General features: G+C 40.3%; 1 protein-coding gene across 1 annotated transcript in view; it reads right to left on the bottom strand.

Moving 5' to 3' along the window:
• Positions 1-15,538, bottom strand: part of LOC124596488 (zinc finger protein 879-like) — a 358,944-nt gene that overhangs the window by 52,908 nt on the left and 290,498 nt on the right. Inside the window, exon 7 of the mRNA XM_047135638.1 lies at positions 7,221-7,413. Coding sequence (XP_046991594.1) covers positions 7,221-7,413 — 193 coding nt within the window. The remainder of the gene's footprint in view (positions 1-7,220; positions 7,414-15,538) is intronic.

The following is a 15,538-nucleotide window of genomic DNA, read 5'->3' as shown; positions in this document are numbered from 1 at the left end:
CAACACCTACTCCAGGCAGCTGAAACTCTTACTTCCCATCACAGAAGCTCTACGGAGGAGAAATACATCGGTGAAGAGGAAGCTAACAAGGACAGCTGAGATGCAAACTGCATTCGACAACACTACAGCTCAACTAGCCCACACCATCACACTTGCACGGCCTTAACGGGATGCTCATCTTATCATTACATCAGATGCAAGCGACCGAGCGATAGGTGCTGTATTACAGCAGAAAGTGCCAGGGATGACACAACCTCTCCGTTTTCTCTTAAGGAAACTGACATACTGTCAAAGGAGGTGGTCAACCTTTGACCACAAACTACTGGCCACGTACAAAGTGGTGTGCGACTCCTGCGATGATATCGAAGGGAGACCACTTACTATACCATCAAGCATTAACCCGTCTGCCACTGCCACACCACCAGGTTTAGGCACTTGGACCACATCTCACAGTTCACAACAGACGTTCACCACGTGCTCGGAGTGGACAATATGGTTGTGGACTACCTGTCCCACCTAGTGGCCATGACCAATTAACTGGATTTTGATAATCTTGTGGACGCACAGATTACAACTACGACAATGCCCAGTGCCTGAAACCAACTAGTTTGATGTGACGTGTCAACTGGGAGGCAATGAACTTTTGTCCCTGGCAACTATTGCTGAACAACATAACTTGCTCCATAACTTAGCTCACCCTGGAGTGAATCCCACAATGAAATTACTTTCGGAGCATTACATATGGTCGAATACGAAGAGGGATTGTGCCACTTGGACACAAGTGTGCATTCCTTGCCAGAGTGCGAAGACAGGATGACACAACCACGGGTGTTACGGAACTTCCCTGTCCCGAAGGGCCATTTTTGGCACGCTCATACAGATTTAGTAGAGCCACTACCTGAATCAAACAGATTTAGTTATATCCTATTGGTCATCAACCGAATGACTCAGGGGGTGGAGGCTGCTCCGCTGAGGGACATATCAGCAGAGACAGTAGTGAGATCATTTATCAGCCAACGGATAGCGGGATTTGGCGGCCCTGACCGCTAACAACCGATCAGGGCAGACAATTCGAATCGACAATGTTTACAGAACTGTACTGCCTCTGTGGCTGCCACCGATTTCGTACCACAGCCTACCTACCATCCACAGTCAAATGGCCTAGTGGAGTGGTGGCACCATACGCTGTAAACAGCACTGGTGTGCCACAATAACGAATGGTCAGAGATGCTATCCTGGGTGCTGCTGGGTATCAGAACGGCCCACAAAGATGACCTCGATGCCTTGATAGTGTTGATCGTCTACAGTGAACCTGGTGGAATTTGTCACACAGACAATGGACGAAGGCAATGAGGACCTCCCAGACCTTGTATGACGGGTCAGAGAATGGACACGCAGCATCAGAGTCCCACTGCCTTCAAATCACACAACAACCACTGTACTTGTGGAAAAAAAAAAACCTACAGACTTGCACTCACGTAATGCTACGCACAGATGTCATCGAGCCAGAGCTGTACCCAGCATACAGTGGACCGTATAAAGTACTAAGAGCAGGACCTGACACATTCAAAATCGTGATAGGTGGCAAACCCACTACTGTGTCTGTTGATAGACGGAAGACAGTGTGGACTTGGGCAGAGACGTTGGGGAAGTCCCTTCGATCTCACGCCACAACGCAACCCCGTTTTCCGTCACAGTCGATGTCAAACACTACCTTCCAGAAGATGTCAATGTCTCTAAATGACACGACGATCGTGGTATCTGCCACATACGAAAATTGACAGGTCAGCAACAGCACGGTGTCGCAATCATTGTACCGCTCCACACTGATACTACAGTCAGTCTATACAGCTGCACTCTTATCTACACTATCCAGGGATGGCATCCTACATGTGTCAACCCCAGACCACAACATGGAAAACCGGACACAGGATCAACCTACATCCCCACGACAGGCTCACATACAATCACCAGTGGACAACCTAACGATGGCACCTCCGCTACCACCTACTCGGCCAGTACCGATGTCATAAACAGGCAGACCACACCGCAACACAACTTAAAAGACTACACCGCAATACAACTTCAGCACTCCAGGCCATTGGGGGAGGAGTCCTGTGGGGACACAAGCTCTACTGCCTTCCATCCCCAAGAATATCACTGCAAAAACAGCGTCTCTGGACCTCGGACAGAGTGTTTTAAGTTGTGCCTGTCCGTATAATGCATATAACTAAATATTGTGTATGTGAATCGGTAATGCCGACAGTCATTACACATCACGAACACTGTGTTCGTTACCCAAATCCTACACATTCATTTCCAAACATATGAGTTCTCTTATTTCAATATTTTCTAAAAACCGCACCTTAATGGATTACACTGTATTTCTAAATGTTCACTTACTTCAAAGAAAGCTGATTACATTTTAGCTGCTGCTCTGCAGCTTTTGACATGTACTATTTCTTTCAAGATCTTTTATTTTAGTCTAATGCCATACCTTGGCTCTCTCTATCTAGGATCATCCCCAGATCTAAAATGTCTTGCTGTAGTTCTTGGTATGCTCTTTGATTGGCCAGGTATCACAGAGAATTTTGTGGTGGACACAACAAAGAGAAACAGAAAAATGAGCGGACATCATTATTGGTACAGACCACCTCCTTTTTGCTTTGTTCATTTTAGTATTGCTTAAATTGTGTTAGGTGGATACAGCACATTTTGTGCATCTGGAACAACCCCAGATGAATGTACCAAGTCATAGGTGAAAGTATGGTGCAATATTAAAGACCAGCTGAGATTTGGACCAGGCATCATTTACATAAGGTAACGCATATTTTGCCAAGAAACAGATTTACATAAAAAGCAAACCAAACAATTACAGTGTGTAAGATAATAGACTTCGTGGTGGAATTAATGAGAGAGTATATATAATAGTAGACCCAATGGACACTACAAGAAAGGGAACATTTAATCTTAACACAGTAGCAAGTGCTGTCAACACAAACTTTTCTGAGCTGCGCAGATGGGAGCTCTCCCTTTGTTCCCGTCACTACCTCGGTCTTCCACCTTCACTAGCCCTGTCCTCCATCAACCTGTCACCTTCCCTGCTCCCATTCTAGCAACACACATGCCTTTCATCCCACCGACACAACTACCATTTTTTATCCTTCTCTACTTCTCACCTCCTCCTCCTGCCCACCCTCCTTTCCTCTAGCACAGCTTCCCACCACTGCACCTAGCAGCCCTATCATGTCCCCAACACATCCCTGTACACTCCCACATGCAGCACCATCCACCACCCATACCGTACTATCCCTTCCCCTTCCTGACAAATGCCTCTTCCTCCCACCCATCACCTACTCAAGTAGATTGCTGCTCACATCAGATGCAGCCGCAATCAGGTCCCAGCATACAGAGACAGAGACAGTGACAGTGTGTGTGTGTGTTTGTTTGTGTGTGTGTGTGTGTGTGTGTGTGAGGCATGATTGTGTGAATGGTTCAAATGGGTTTGAGCACTATGGGACTTAACTGCTGCGGTCATCAGTCCCCTAGAACTTAGAACTACTTAAACCTAACTAACCTAAGGACATCACACACATCCATGCCCAAGGCAGGATTTGAACCTATGACCGTAGCGGTCACGCGATTCCAGACAGTAGCGCCTAGAACCGCTCGGCCACTTCGGCCGGTGATTGTGTGAATGTGTGTACATTTTCTATTTCATAAATAGTATTTTGTCCAAAATCTTAACATTCTAGGAATCTTTTTCATTGTGCCTGTCTGTGACTCAAAACCTCCTCTATGTGGTGAGTAGCAATCTATCCCTTTTGTATTGTTGCCTTTCCATAGTGTTGTTATTCCATCCTGGACTTTCCATTGTTTTACACCCAAATTAAAGGTTGATAAGGATGGAGATTTTTGAAGCCGATATTGCAAATAATTTCTCTAATGTGCAGTTGGAGAGATTCTCTCTTAAGGTCACATTACACTGAGTCTTTCTATCCTACAGGTGCAATGTGTATGAGAGTGAAATACACTCAGACTTCAAGAAAAATGTAGTACATCCAAATCCAAAGAAAGCAGTTGCTCACAGGTGTGAAAATTACTGAGCAATCAGTTTAATAGGTCATGGTTGCAAAATACTAACACGAATTCTTTACTGGAGACTGCAAAACATGTAGAAGCAGATCTCGGGGAAGGTCAGTTTGGATTCTGGAGAAATGTAGAAACATGGAAAGGAATACTAACCCTATCACTTATATCATAAAGCAATTTAAGGAAAGACAAGCTTACATTTATAGCATTTGTGGACTTAGAGAAAGCTTTTGACAATGTTGACTGGAATACTCTCTTTGAAATTATGTAGGTAGCAGGGGTAAAATACAGGAGTGAAACGCTTTTTACAACTTGTACAGAAACCAGATGGTAGTTATAAGAGTCGAAGATTCTGGGTCAGTGGTTGAGAAGTGAGTGAGACTGGGTGGTAGCCTATCCCCGATGTTATTCAATCTGTATGTTGATCAGCAGTAAAGGAAAAAAAAAATTGGAGTAGTAATTAAAGTTCATGGAGAATAAATAGAAACTTTGAGGTTTGCCAGTGAAACTGTAATTCTGTTGGAGGCAGTAAAGGACTTGGAAGAGCAGTTGAATGGAATGGAAAGTGTCTCGAAAGAAGGATATAAGATGAACATCAACAGAAGCAAAACAAGAATAATTCGAATGTAGTCGAATTAAACTAGGTGATGCTAACGGTATTAAATTAGGAAACAAGACACTTGAAGTAGTATATGAGTTTAGCTATTTGGGCAGCAAAATAACTGATGATGATCAAAGTAGAGAGGGATAAAATGTAGACTGGCAATGGCAAGAAAAGCATTTCTGAAGAAGAGAAATTGGTTAACATCGAATATAGATTTAAGTGTCAGGAAGTCTTTTCTGAATTATTTGTCTGGATTGTAGCTGTGTATGGAAGGGAATAATCATCCTGGGGTTGAAGCTCTTTTGTCCCATGTTTGCTTTCACAATACATATGTTTTTGGATAGGGTGTGCCTTTAGCAAAACACTATTTTGTTTTTTAACCCAAACATGTTTCACTGCAGTTGCAGCATATTCAGTGGGCTTTTATTTCATGGCTGTTAAAGATAGAGAATGTTCTTTAATGTCTGTATACACAGTTTGTCCTCTGCAGATGACTAACTGTGAAACAAAACAGTCACTGTAGAAACATAGTACGGAAAACCATACCATGTGGTACAAAGGTATGAATTCATAATTTTATGTATTGTTTCAAATATCTATAATTAAGATTTAAAAACTAATATTTACATGTATACAAAAAGTAAAGAACATTTATTATCTTTAACAGCCATAAAATTTATGGGAGAATTGAGCACAGAATTTGAAATAGACACAGGACTACGACAAGGGGATGTACTGTCCCCAGTGCTCTTCAATTGTGCTCTTGAAAAAGTTGTTAGAGAATCAAAAAAAGCAGATGCACCAGCACACAGACTGGGACCAAGACATAAGGGCATGGAATTAGACTGTTTAGCATTTGCTGATAACATGGCACTGATCGCACAAGACATTACCGATGCACAGAAACAGCTAGAATTATTACAAGAACAGGCAGCTAAAATAGGATTACAAATTTCATTTGAAAAAACAAAATTTATGACTGACATCAAAGATGCACCTTCTGATCTCAAAATTGGTAATAACTACATCTCTTGAGTAAAAGAATTTAAATATTTAGGTGAATGGATTGCAGAAAATTGTAATGAAAAGAAATCTGTCAGATCAAGAGTCCAGAAAATGGAGACGGCATTTCAGTTAACAAAAAACACTTACAACAAAAAGAGTCTCTCGTGGAACTGCAAAATACGACACTATACAACAGTAATTAGACCCGAAGCTCTCTACGCATCTGAGACACTAAACCTTCAACACAGAACACTAAAAGAGGAATTAGAAGTGAAAGAACGTAAGATAATGAGGAAAATCCTAGGACCAAGAACTAAAGATGGGGTACATTATCCAAAACCCAATGTAGAAATATATAAAAATATCTCCAAAATAACAGACACAATGCGCATGAGAAGAATCCCATTCATGGGGCACTTAGAAAGAATGGACTCAAACAGGTTAACGTACAAAATCCATACATTTTTAAAGAACAAAACTACAAGACCAAACTGGTACAAACAGACGGAAAAAGACCTGAGAGAATTAGGGTCTCCAAATCTACACGATAGAAATGAAATCAGAAAAATCACAAACACACGGGGTTTTGAGGAAGAAGAGAGAAAAACTAACCGACATACATGGTCTACGCAACGAAAGGTAGCCCATTTGTTGTTCATGAAGGAATACTGGGCGAAAAGGAAGGCCAACAAATGTTGATTACGCGTGGTCCTAAGTGATCCATCCGTGAAGAAGAAGAAAGAGCCCACTGAAGATGCTGTAACTGCAGTGAAACATGGTTGGGTTAAAAGCGGACCCTGTCCAAAAACATATGTATGGAAGGGAAACAAGGACAATAAACAGTTTACATAAAAAGAGAACAGTAGCTTTTGAAATGTAGGGATACAGAAGAATGCTGAAGATTAGATGGGCCAATCACATAGCTAACGAGAAAGTACTACATTCAATTGGGAATACAAGAAATCTGTGGTACAACTTGACAAAAAGAAGGGATTGGTTGATAGGACATATTCTGAAACATCAAGTGATCACCAATTTAGTATTGGAGGGAAGTGTGGGGGGTAAAAATCTTAGAGGGAGACCAAGAGATGAATACACTAAGCAGATTCGGAAGGATGTAGGCTGCAGTAGATACTGGGAGATGACGAAGCTTGCACAGGATAGAGTAGCATGGAGAGCTGCATCAAACCAGTCTTCGGTCTGCAGACCACAACAACAATGGGTTTCCTTTCCCAGATACTCTCTGAACAAATGTCATATTTCCCTTTCTTACTTCTTTTTGAGATACTGTAGTTTCCTGCTCTTCACTGTCTCTCTTCCAGAATATAAAAAAATTAATCAAATATGTCAGAAGATTAGCATTTCTTTTTTAAATTTTAATTACACAATATTTCCAGGATTTTTTTAAATGTAGTTTCTCTTACTGCCTGTTAGTCCACATTACAGTTATTGTGGCAGATTTTAGTAAATAATTTTCCTTTTTGAAAGTTTGTATGTATAAAAATTAGCTCAAACTTACAGTGAGAATACCCTTGAAACGGAAGTTCTTTCCACAGAACTCACACGTATATGGCATAGCACCAGTATGTATCCGGTTATGCTCCCTCAGTGCTCCACGTTCCCGAAATTGTTTTCCACACACGTCACATTGATGAGGCTTGATACCAGTATGTAAAGTCGCATGCTTTCCCAGAAGTCGTGCAGTCTTGAATCTGTTGACATCATAAGACACAGTGTAACAGTGTTTTTGGTGCACTAATGTGAAACAGTGGTCAGCTTTAAAACTATATTCTGACACAAAGAATATGAAAACAAAATATTGAGAACAAATTAGAGGAACAAGTTTTATAGTCTGGTACACAACTAAATACGATTCCCATCATTCCAGTTTCCTGTTTCTTCACAACATGATTTATGGTGGCTCCACTGGAACCGCAACCACAAATGAAGATGAATAGTAAAACAGGGGAGACACTGGAAAATAAAAGAGCAATACAAAAGACCATCAAAAACGAGATCATAAGGGACAGAGTACAAAATCGAGCAAGTCAAGGATGTGTCAGGAGACACCCACGGACTTTCTGAAGGAACCATATGCTTAAATGTCTCATGGACAGAACAGGGAACCAAAATCTGGATGGCCAGGAGGGAATTTGATCCAACTTCGCCCTGAAACTGACACCGTATTTTACCATGGCTTCCACCACATAGCTTGGTAGCTATGGCAGAGTATACTAATGTAAAATACGAGTAAGCAATATGAAATGAACCGTGTTCATCTCATAGCAGTTGTTTCTCATTAATTTACACACACTAGTTAGAGGCACAATGTTGCTGGATAAAGTTCTGCAGTGGTGCAAATATTACACGATTATTTTCAAAAGTTCATTCCACTGATGATGGAGGATCAAAGGCCACGTTTTACACATCCAACTATAGCCCAAACACAAAAGCTGAATTGATACTACTAAAATATTACGCATAATACTAAATTCTCCACAACCTCAGAAACATAACAGATTTGTAAAATCTAAGGCAAGTTTCAGAACTGGCACAAAAATTCCTTTAAGGTGAGACACTTTACATCATTTTGCAGTCATTTGAAATTGTGTATCAATTACATTAAATTTATTTTGCTAAGTTGTCAGAACTGGGTGTGGGTAGAACAGCAGAATCAAATACGTTTGCTACCACATTAATATACAGTCCGATAAATGTAGTATGCAGAGGGAAAACACTTTTCAGTTAAGATTACCAGAAATTAAAACAGCGAGGGCCATCAGCCAGCTTAATTCTACTACAAAGTAGATATTTAAAATTCTTTTTTTGTCATTTTACATCCCTGAAATTGGTGGGGAGAAAAATGTCTACCAATAGATTTTAGAAAAATGACAAACAATATTTCACAGTGACCTCACATCATTATATGACATGTAGACCTACAATTCTTTTATTTATGTGAATGGTTGTTGTTGTTGTGGTCTTCAGTCCAGAAGCTGGTTTGATGCAGCTTTCCATGCTACTCTATCCTGTGCAAGCTTCTTCATCTCCCAGTACCTACTGCAGCCTACATCCTTCTGAATCTGCTTAGTGTATTCATCTCTTGGTCTCCCTCTACGATTTTTACCCTCCACACTGCCCTCCCAATACTAAATTGGTGATCCCTCAATATCTCAGAACATGTCCTACCAACCGATCCCTTCTCCTAGTCACGTTGTACCACAAACTCCTCTTCTCCCCAATTGTATTCAATACCTCCTCATTAGTTACCTGATCTATCCATCTAATCTTCAGCATTATTCTGTAGCACATTTCGAAAGCTTCTATTCTCTTCTTGTCCAAACTATTTATCGTCCATGTTTCACTTCCATACATGGCTACACTCCAAACAAATACTTTCAGAAACGACTTCCTGACACTTAAATCTGTACTCGATGTTAACAAATTTCTCTTCTTCAGAAACGCATCCCTTGCCATTGCCAGTCTACATTTTATATCCTGTCTACTTCGACCATCATCAGTTATTTTGCTCCCCAAATACCAAAACTCCTTTACTAATTTAAGTGTCTCATTTCCTAATCTAATTCCCTCAGCATCAACTGACTTAATTTGACTGCATTCCATTATCCTCGTTTTGCTTCTGTTGATGTTCATTTATATCCTCCTTTCAAGACACTGTCCATTCTGTTCAACTGCTCTTCCATTTCCTTTGCTGTCTCTGACAGAATTACAATGTCATCGGCGAACCTCAAAGTTTTTTATTTCTTCTCCATGGATTTTAATACCTACTCTGAATTTTTCTTTTGTTTCCTTCACTGCTTGCTCAAAATACAGATTGAATAACATCGGGGAGAGGCTACAACCCTGTCTCAATCCCTTCCCAACCACTGCTTCCCTTACATGTCCCTCGACTCTTACAACTGCCATTTGGTTTCTGTACAAATTGTAAATAGCCTTTCGCTCCCTGTATTTTATCCCTGCCACCTTCAGAATTTGAAACAGAGTATTCCAGTCAACATTGTCACAAGCTTTCTCTAAGTCTACAAATACTAGAAACGTAGGTTTGCCTTTCCTTAATCTAGCTTCTAAGATAAGTCGTAGGGTCGGTATTGCCTCACATGTTTCAATATTTCTATGGAATCCAAACTGATCTTCCCCAAGGTCGGCTTCTACTAGTTTTTCCATTCGTCTGTAAAGAATTCACGTTAGTATTTTGCAGCTGTGACTTATTAAACTGATAGTTCGGTAATTTTCACATCTGTCAACACCTGCTTTCTTTGGGATTGGAATTATTATATTCTTCTTGAAGTCTGAGGGTATTTCGCCTGTCTCATACATTTTGCTCACCAGATGGTAGACTTTTGTCAGGACTGGCTCTCCCAAGGCTGTCAGTAGTTCTAATGGAATGTTGTCTACTCCGGGGGCCTTGTTTCGACTCAGATCTTTCAGTGCTCTGTCAAACTCTTCACGCAGTATCATATCTCCCATTTCATCTTCATCTACATCCTCTTCCATTTCCATAATATTGTCCTCAAGTACATCGCCCTTGTATAGGCCTTCTATATACTCCTTAGAATTGGGTTTCCATCTGAGCTCTTGATATTCATACAAGTGGTTCTCTTTTCTCCATAGGTTTCTTTAATTTTTCTGTAGGCAATATCTATCTTACCCCTAGTGAAATAAGCCTCTACATCCTTACATTTGTCCTCTAGCGATCCCTGCTTAGCCATTTTGCACTTCCTGTCGATCTCATTTTTGAGACGTTTGTATTCCTTTTTGCCTGCTTCACCTGATAAGGTGCTCCAATTCCTGGAAGATCAGGAATTTTCTCCTTGGCTTTAAATGTCAATTGCAATACTGATCAGGTTCACTCTGAAATTTTCTACATGCATCTGACATAAATTGATTTGCACAGAATGTTTATGGTAATCATATGAGAAGTATCTACCAATACTTATTACTTAGTCCCCCTTTGTTGCTTTCAGAAATCCCATTCTGGAACAGGAGAGTCAAATGACTGGCCATCTGCCATATCCCAATTAGTGAAGTTGTTCTTGTTAAGTTAATCTCTTTTGCCATTTGTGGAGTTCTACAACAATGTGTATGAGTTGTGAAACACATGATTTGTAGGCAAATTGCCTTGATATGGCGGGCACTACTTGTTTTTACATGCAGTGATGCTGTTGAAAATAATGAAGATAAGGGTATACTCTACAACTGCAAACCACCTTGAGGTGCACTGTACCAGTTATTAGGGTTTCTTCCTGTTCGATTTACATATGGAGCGTGGAAAGAATGACTGTTTCAATGCGTCTATAAGTGCAGTAATTATTCTAATTTTACTCTAACGATCTCTGGCCCAGGGTCTGGGTGTTTGTGTTGTCATCATCATCATCATCATCATCATCATCAGCTTTACTGTTGTTCATGACAATTGTCAAAAGATGTCTACACAAGAAGTCAAATGTTCTCAAGGATGAAAGAGAAGTAAAAGATTCTAGAATGTGCATCAGGAGGTAAAGTGAACAAGCTGAATTTCAATTAACTATGTATTTATTGTGAGACAGATGCCTCTGTATCCTTAAAGGCCCAACAATGGAAGTTAAATAAACACAGGCGAGATAGTGTGCGCCTCCTAATGAACTTCGGACACCACAAAAAATATAAGAATGGCTGCTTCAGCTAGAGCAGATGAATGGGGTGAAGGCATTTTATGGAGGCTTGGCACTGGAACATATTTTAAAAAGCCGCAGAAAGTAGGTACCACAGTTACTGTCACATGCATTTCCTTCTCTTTGCATCTTTTTCAAGACATTGTGGCCAGCTGGAAAGTGCTGAAATGATTGACTGTATAAACTTCATCGTCAAATGGATGGAAGAAAATGAGGAATTGAGTCACTTTATACTGGAAGACATTCTGCAAACACATGAACCAGTTGCTCCCAGAAAGAAATATACCCTTGCTACGTTGCCTGAAATATGTAAAGCAATATATTTGTGGTACCCAGAAACAATCAATTCCAGCAATCCACAATATGCTTTGAAATGTGAGGTCCTCAGGTGGAAAGTGAATTCATTGGATAAATTTCCCTCTCCTGACATGTTTTCAAGAAGTGTGAATGACAAGATCCCAAATTCTTTGAATGTCGTTTCAGCCATGGGTTTCAGCAGTTCATAAGGTGAAGTGACGAAATTTGAAATTTCAGCTTTTCAGCAGCCTCTTGAAATCATAATCAAAAACCCAGTAACACAATTTATTCTGACAATGCAGGCATAAAAATGGATACAATTGATGGCAATGACACTTTTCATGCAACGTGGGGTATTCAGTGTTTTACCCCCAAAAAATCCCTGATCCCAAAACCCCTAGGCCTACTGACAAGATTAAGTCATTACCTAAAGTGACATCCTTGAGAGAGTCCGGCAGTATTCCACTGGAGCGCTTCGACAAACCTAGTGAAGAAGGTTTAACCACAATAATCTTTGAAGCTATAACTACTAGTGAAGCTGAGAGAGGTGTACTGGCGAGGTAAAGAGATCTGCTGTGGATCTACAGGAAATGTAAGAATGCTATCAACTTATCTGAATGGAATGGGTTTAGGAAGACAATAACAGCCGGTCGGAGTGTCCGAGCGGTTCTAGGCTCTTCAGTCTGGAACCACGCGACCGCTACGGTTGCAGGTTCGAATCCTGCCTTGGGCATGGGTTTGTGTGTGATGTCCTTAGGTTAGTTAGGTTTAAGTAGCTCTAAGTTCTAGGGGACTGATGACCTCAGAAGTTAAGTCCCATAGTGCTCAGAGCAATTTGAACCATTTGAACAATAACACGTAACCAGCCCTCACGCATGTTGTGGCTTCCATTTATCGAAGTCCCCCCCACCCCTCCAGATGTTGACACCATCTATATAGCCCTCAAAACAGCTGTTAAAAATGTAAGGAGCAACATCAAAAAATCTGTTTGTCACCTTCAATCATCCACTCTATATAAAAGCAAGAAAAATTCTTGCTTCCTGTGGACTACATTGTGAGCTGAGCTGTGTAACCATGTGAATTGATGGCTTCCATTTCCTTCATGGCTGCCACGGGGTTTATAATGGATGGGAGTGGTTTTCAAGATATATACATTGTTTGTTTCACACTAGTATTGACAAAAATCGTGATGTCTGGTACTACCATTCAACAGCTGTAAGCACTTTTGGCTCAACTTGCTCTGCGTGAAATTATTCTATCAACACAGGAGCTATCACAGATGGAGCAAACAGCACTATCATCTCTTCTTGACATCTTTGGGAATGGTGAATTTGAAATGAAAGACCCCATTGTGGAATAAGTGATGTGGAAATTTCAAGCACAATGTGGAAGAAGTGATGCGGAAATTTCAAGCACAGTTACAAAACTTGGAGGGAAGAAGCCCAACAGCTAGACTAGGTGCAATATTTTCATTTGGTTTCAATACTCACACAATTCATTGAGGATGAGAGATGTGGGGATTAGGAGTTGCACCCATCAATCGCAAAGAACACAATACCCTATTTTCATGCAAGTGACCACTTTAAATATGCCAAAGCAAGAAAAATATACTTGCAGGATATGCAGGAACTTAATAAAAAAACTCACTCCGACCAAATATGAGCAATTTGTGAATAACGTTTATTTTACCAGCAGGCAAACCAAAAAACACTGGTCAGAACATATGGTCAGACATGAACACTCAACAAGTTCTCATGAGGGCTATATCCATCTCTGGGGGCTTGTCATGAGGGCAGGGGGTTACAGATAGAACTCTGGCTAAATGGATTGCTGGAATGCCAACAGCAGTGGACATTACACACCAAATTGAGGACTTCTGTGGTGTATTGTTTACCTCATCCGATCAACACGGTGATACCACAAATTGTCCGATGAGACAGGACAACCCTGATGTGGATAAATTCGGTAAAGGGTTTGATTCTCATGATCCATTCCCCAAGGAGAGTCCATCATGCCCATTAGTACCCTGAGGAGGGATCTGAGAAAAGCATAAAATCTGCTGAATGTGCTCAAAGAGCACATTTTATGTCATCTGCTTCTGTTTTACTTGATGAAACAATGTCACCAACTGTGTCAAAAGAAAGTTTACTATTAAATGAACTTAATAAGAAATGTCTATCTCAATGTTGACAGAAAAATTACGAGGTGAAGGGGTCAGGTCAAGCAGGCCATTGAGGATGCAGACTCCTTGATTGTTGGCATAGCCGTAGAAAAGTCAAGAAAGGGACGCAAGGTCTTCATTGTTGGGGAAGATACCTATTTGTTGGTCCAACCAACTGACCACATAGCTGGTAGTAGAGAACAGGAAGGACTGTCACCAATATCTTTTTTATGAAACCTTTGAAACGCAAGCAAGGCACATCCATCTACACGCCCAACAGTTCTAAGCTCTCTGAAGAAGGCAAGAAACATGTTATTTCTACACACCTTCAGTGACTGTGACACGACCTCTACATTGTTTTGATATGGCAAACTAAAATTTATAAACAGTTTTAAAATGAATGTGAGTCTCCAATACATCACATCAGACTTCATGGAACCCAACACCACTCCAGATACGGTAGCTGAGGCAAGAGTGAATTTCACTGTGTGTCTGTACACAGGTCACAGCTACAAACTTTTGAATTAAATTCATCTCCAACCATTCCAGAGAGTTATAACGAAAAATAGTATCTTCAATTTAACATGTTTGCCTCCCACTGCAGCCATTGCTCACCAGCACTCCCTCAGTGTCCATTTGCAGGTTCAGATCTGGAGGAACAATCACCTGGATCCACTGAAATAAGGATGGAGCACCCTACTGCAACCACCCACCAACTCCAGGAACTGCTGAACACAATATCCTGTATATGCAAGAAGGTATTTCAAGCAACTTGTTCCTGCACGAAAGTGTTCATAAATTGCTCGGCTATATGCAACAATTGTAAGGGGCTTTTCAGCCTTAATTGTCTAACAGATAAGTATATCTTCCTTGATTCGTTGAAAATCGATGATGAGATTGACATCTTTGAAGAAGAAATTGATCTACATCTCATGCCAGAAGAAGACAAAGAATTGGATGATGTTTCCTCCCCTGGACCATCTCCCCTGAAATGCAAAAAAACATAAAAAACGGAATAAACTGTGAGTAAATGAAAATACAAAACAATAACTGGGTCATATAAAGACTGTTAGTGAAAACTTATCTCTCATCAGTTTTACATTGTAATTTAAGTATATTTTGATCAATGAAGCCTGTCATTTGACATGTTACATTTTTAAATCAGTTTATTACCATTTTAGACTGGCATGATAATTAATTCATATTAATACATACAGCTATCTAGTTAGGTAGGTATGTACCTAAATAAATTGCCTTTAAATTTGAATATTTAGATGAATGTGGATGATTTGGGGTTCAAAAGTAATTGGACTTTGCAACAATGTCTTAGCAGGATTTTAGCCCTGCCAATACTTTCCAGATTTTATTGTTATCTATGCACAGGGGTGAGCAAGTTTTAAAATTTACAAACTTTTTTTACACGTAATTTAATGCTCTTTAACTCTGGTACATAGTATTTTTCATTTGGAATACTTGTTTTCGAGTTACAGGCACTGGAATCTGAGTGTAACTCACTTTTCCATGATGTTGGTAAGGAATGTTGATTTTTGATGATCGATTGTGGCTAAACTGATTTTAACTTTAAGTAGGCCACAGTACATGAAGTTTTATGCTCTTTCACTTTGGTCTACGCAAAAATTTTCTATAGGCTGCATCGCTTTCGAGTTATAGGTGACAAACTGAAAAAAGTCAAAAAAATTAGTTGTT

This window comes from Schistocerca americana, chromosome 2 (assembly GCF_021461395.2).
Source record: "Schistocerca americana isolate TAMUIC-IGC-003095 chromosome 2, iqSchAmer2.1, whole genome shotgun sequence".
NCBI lineage: Eukaryota > Metazoa > Arthropoda > Insecta > Orthoptera > Acrididae > Schistocerca > Schistocerca americana.
Note: the sequence above shows the minus strand (reverse complement) of the source record. Positions and strands in the feature narration are given on the sequence as shown.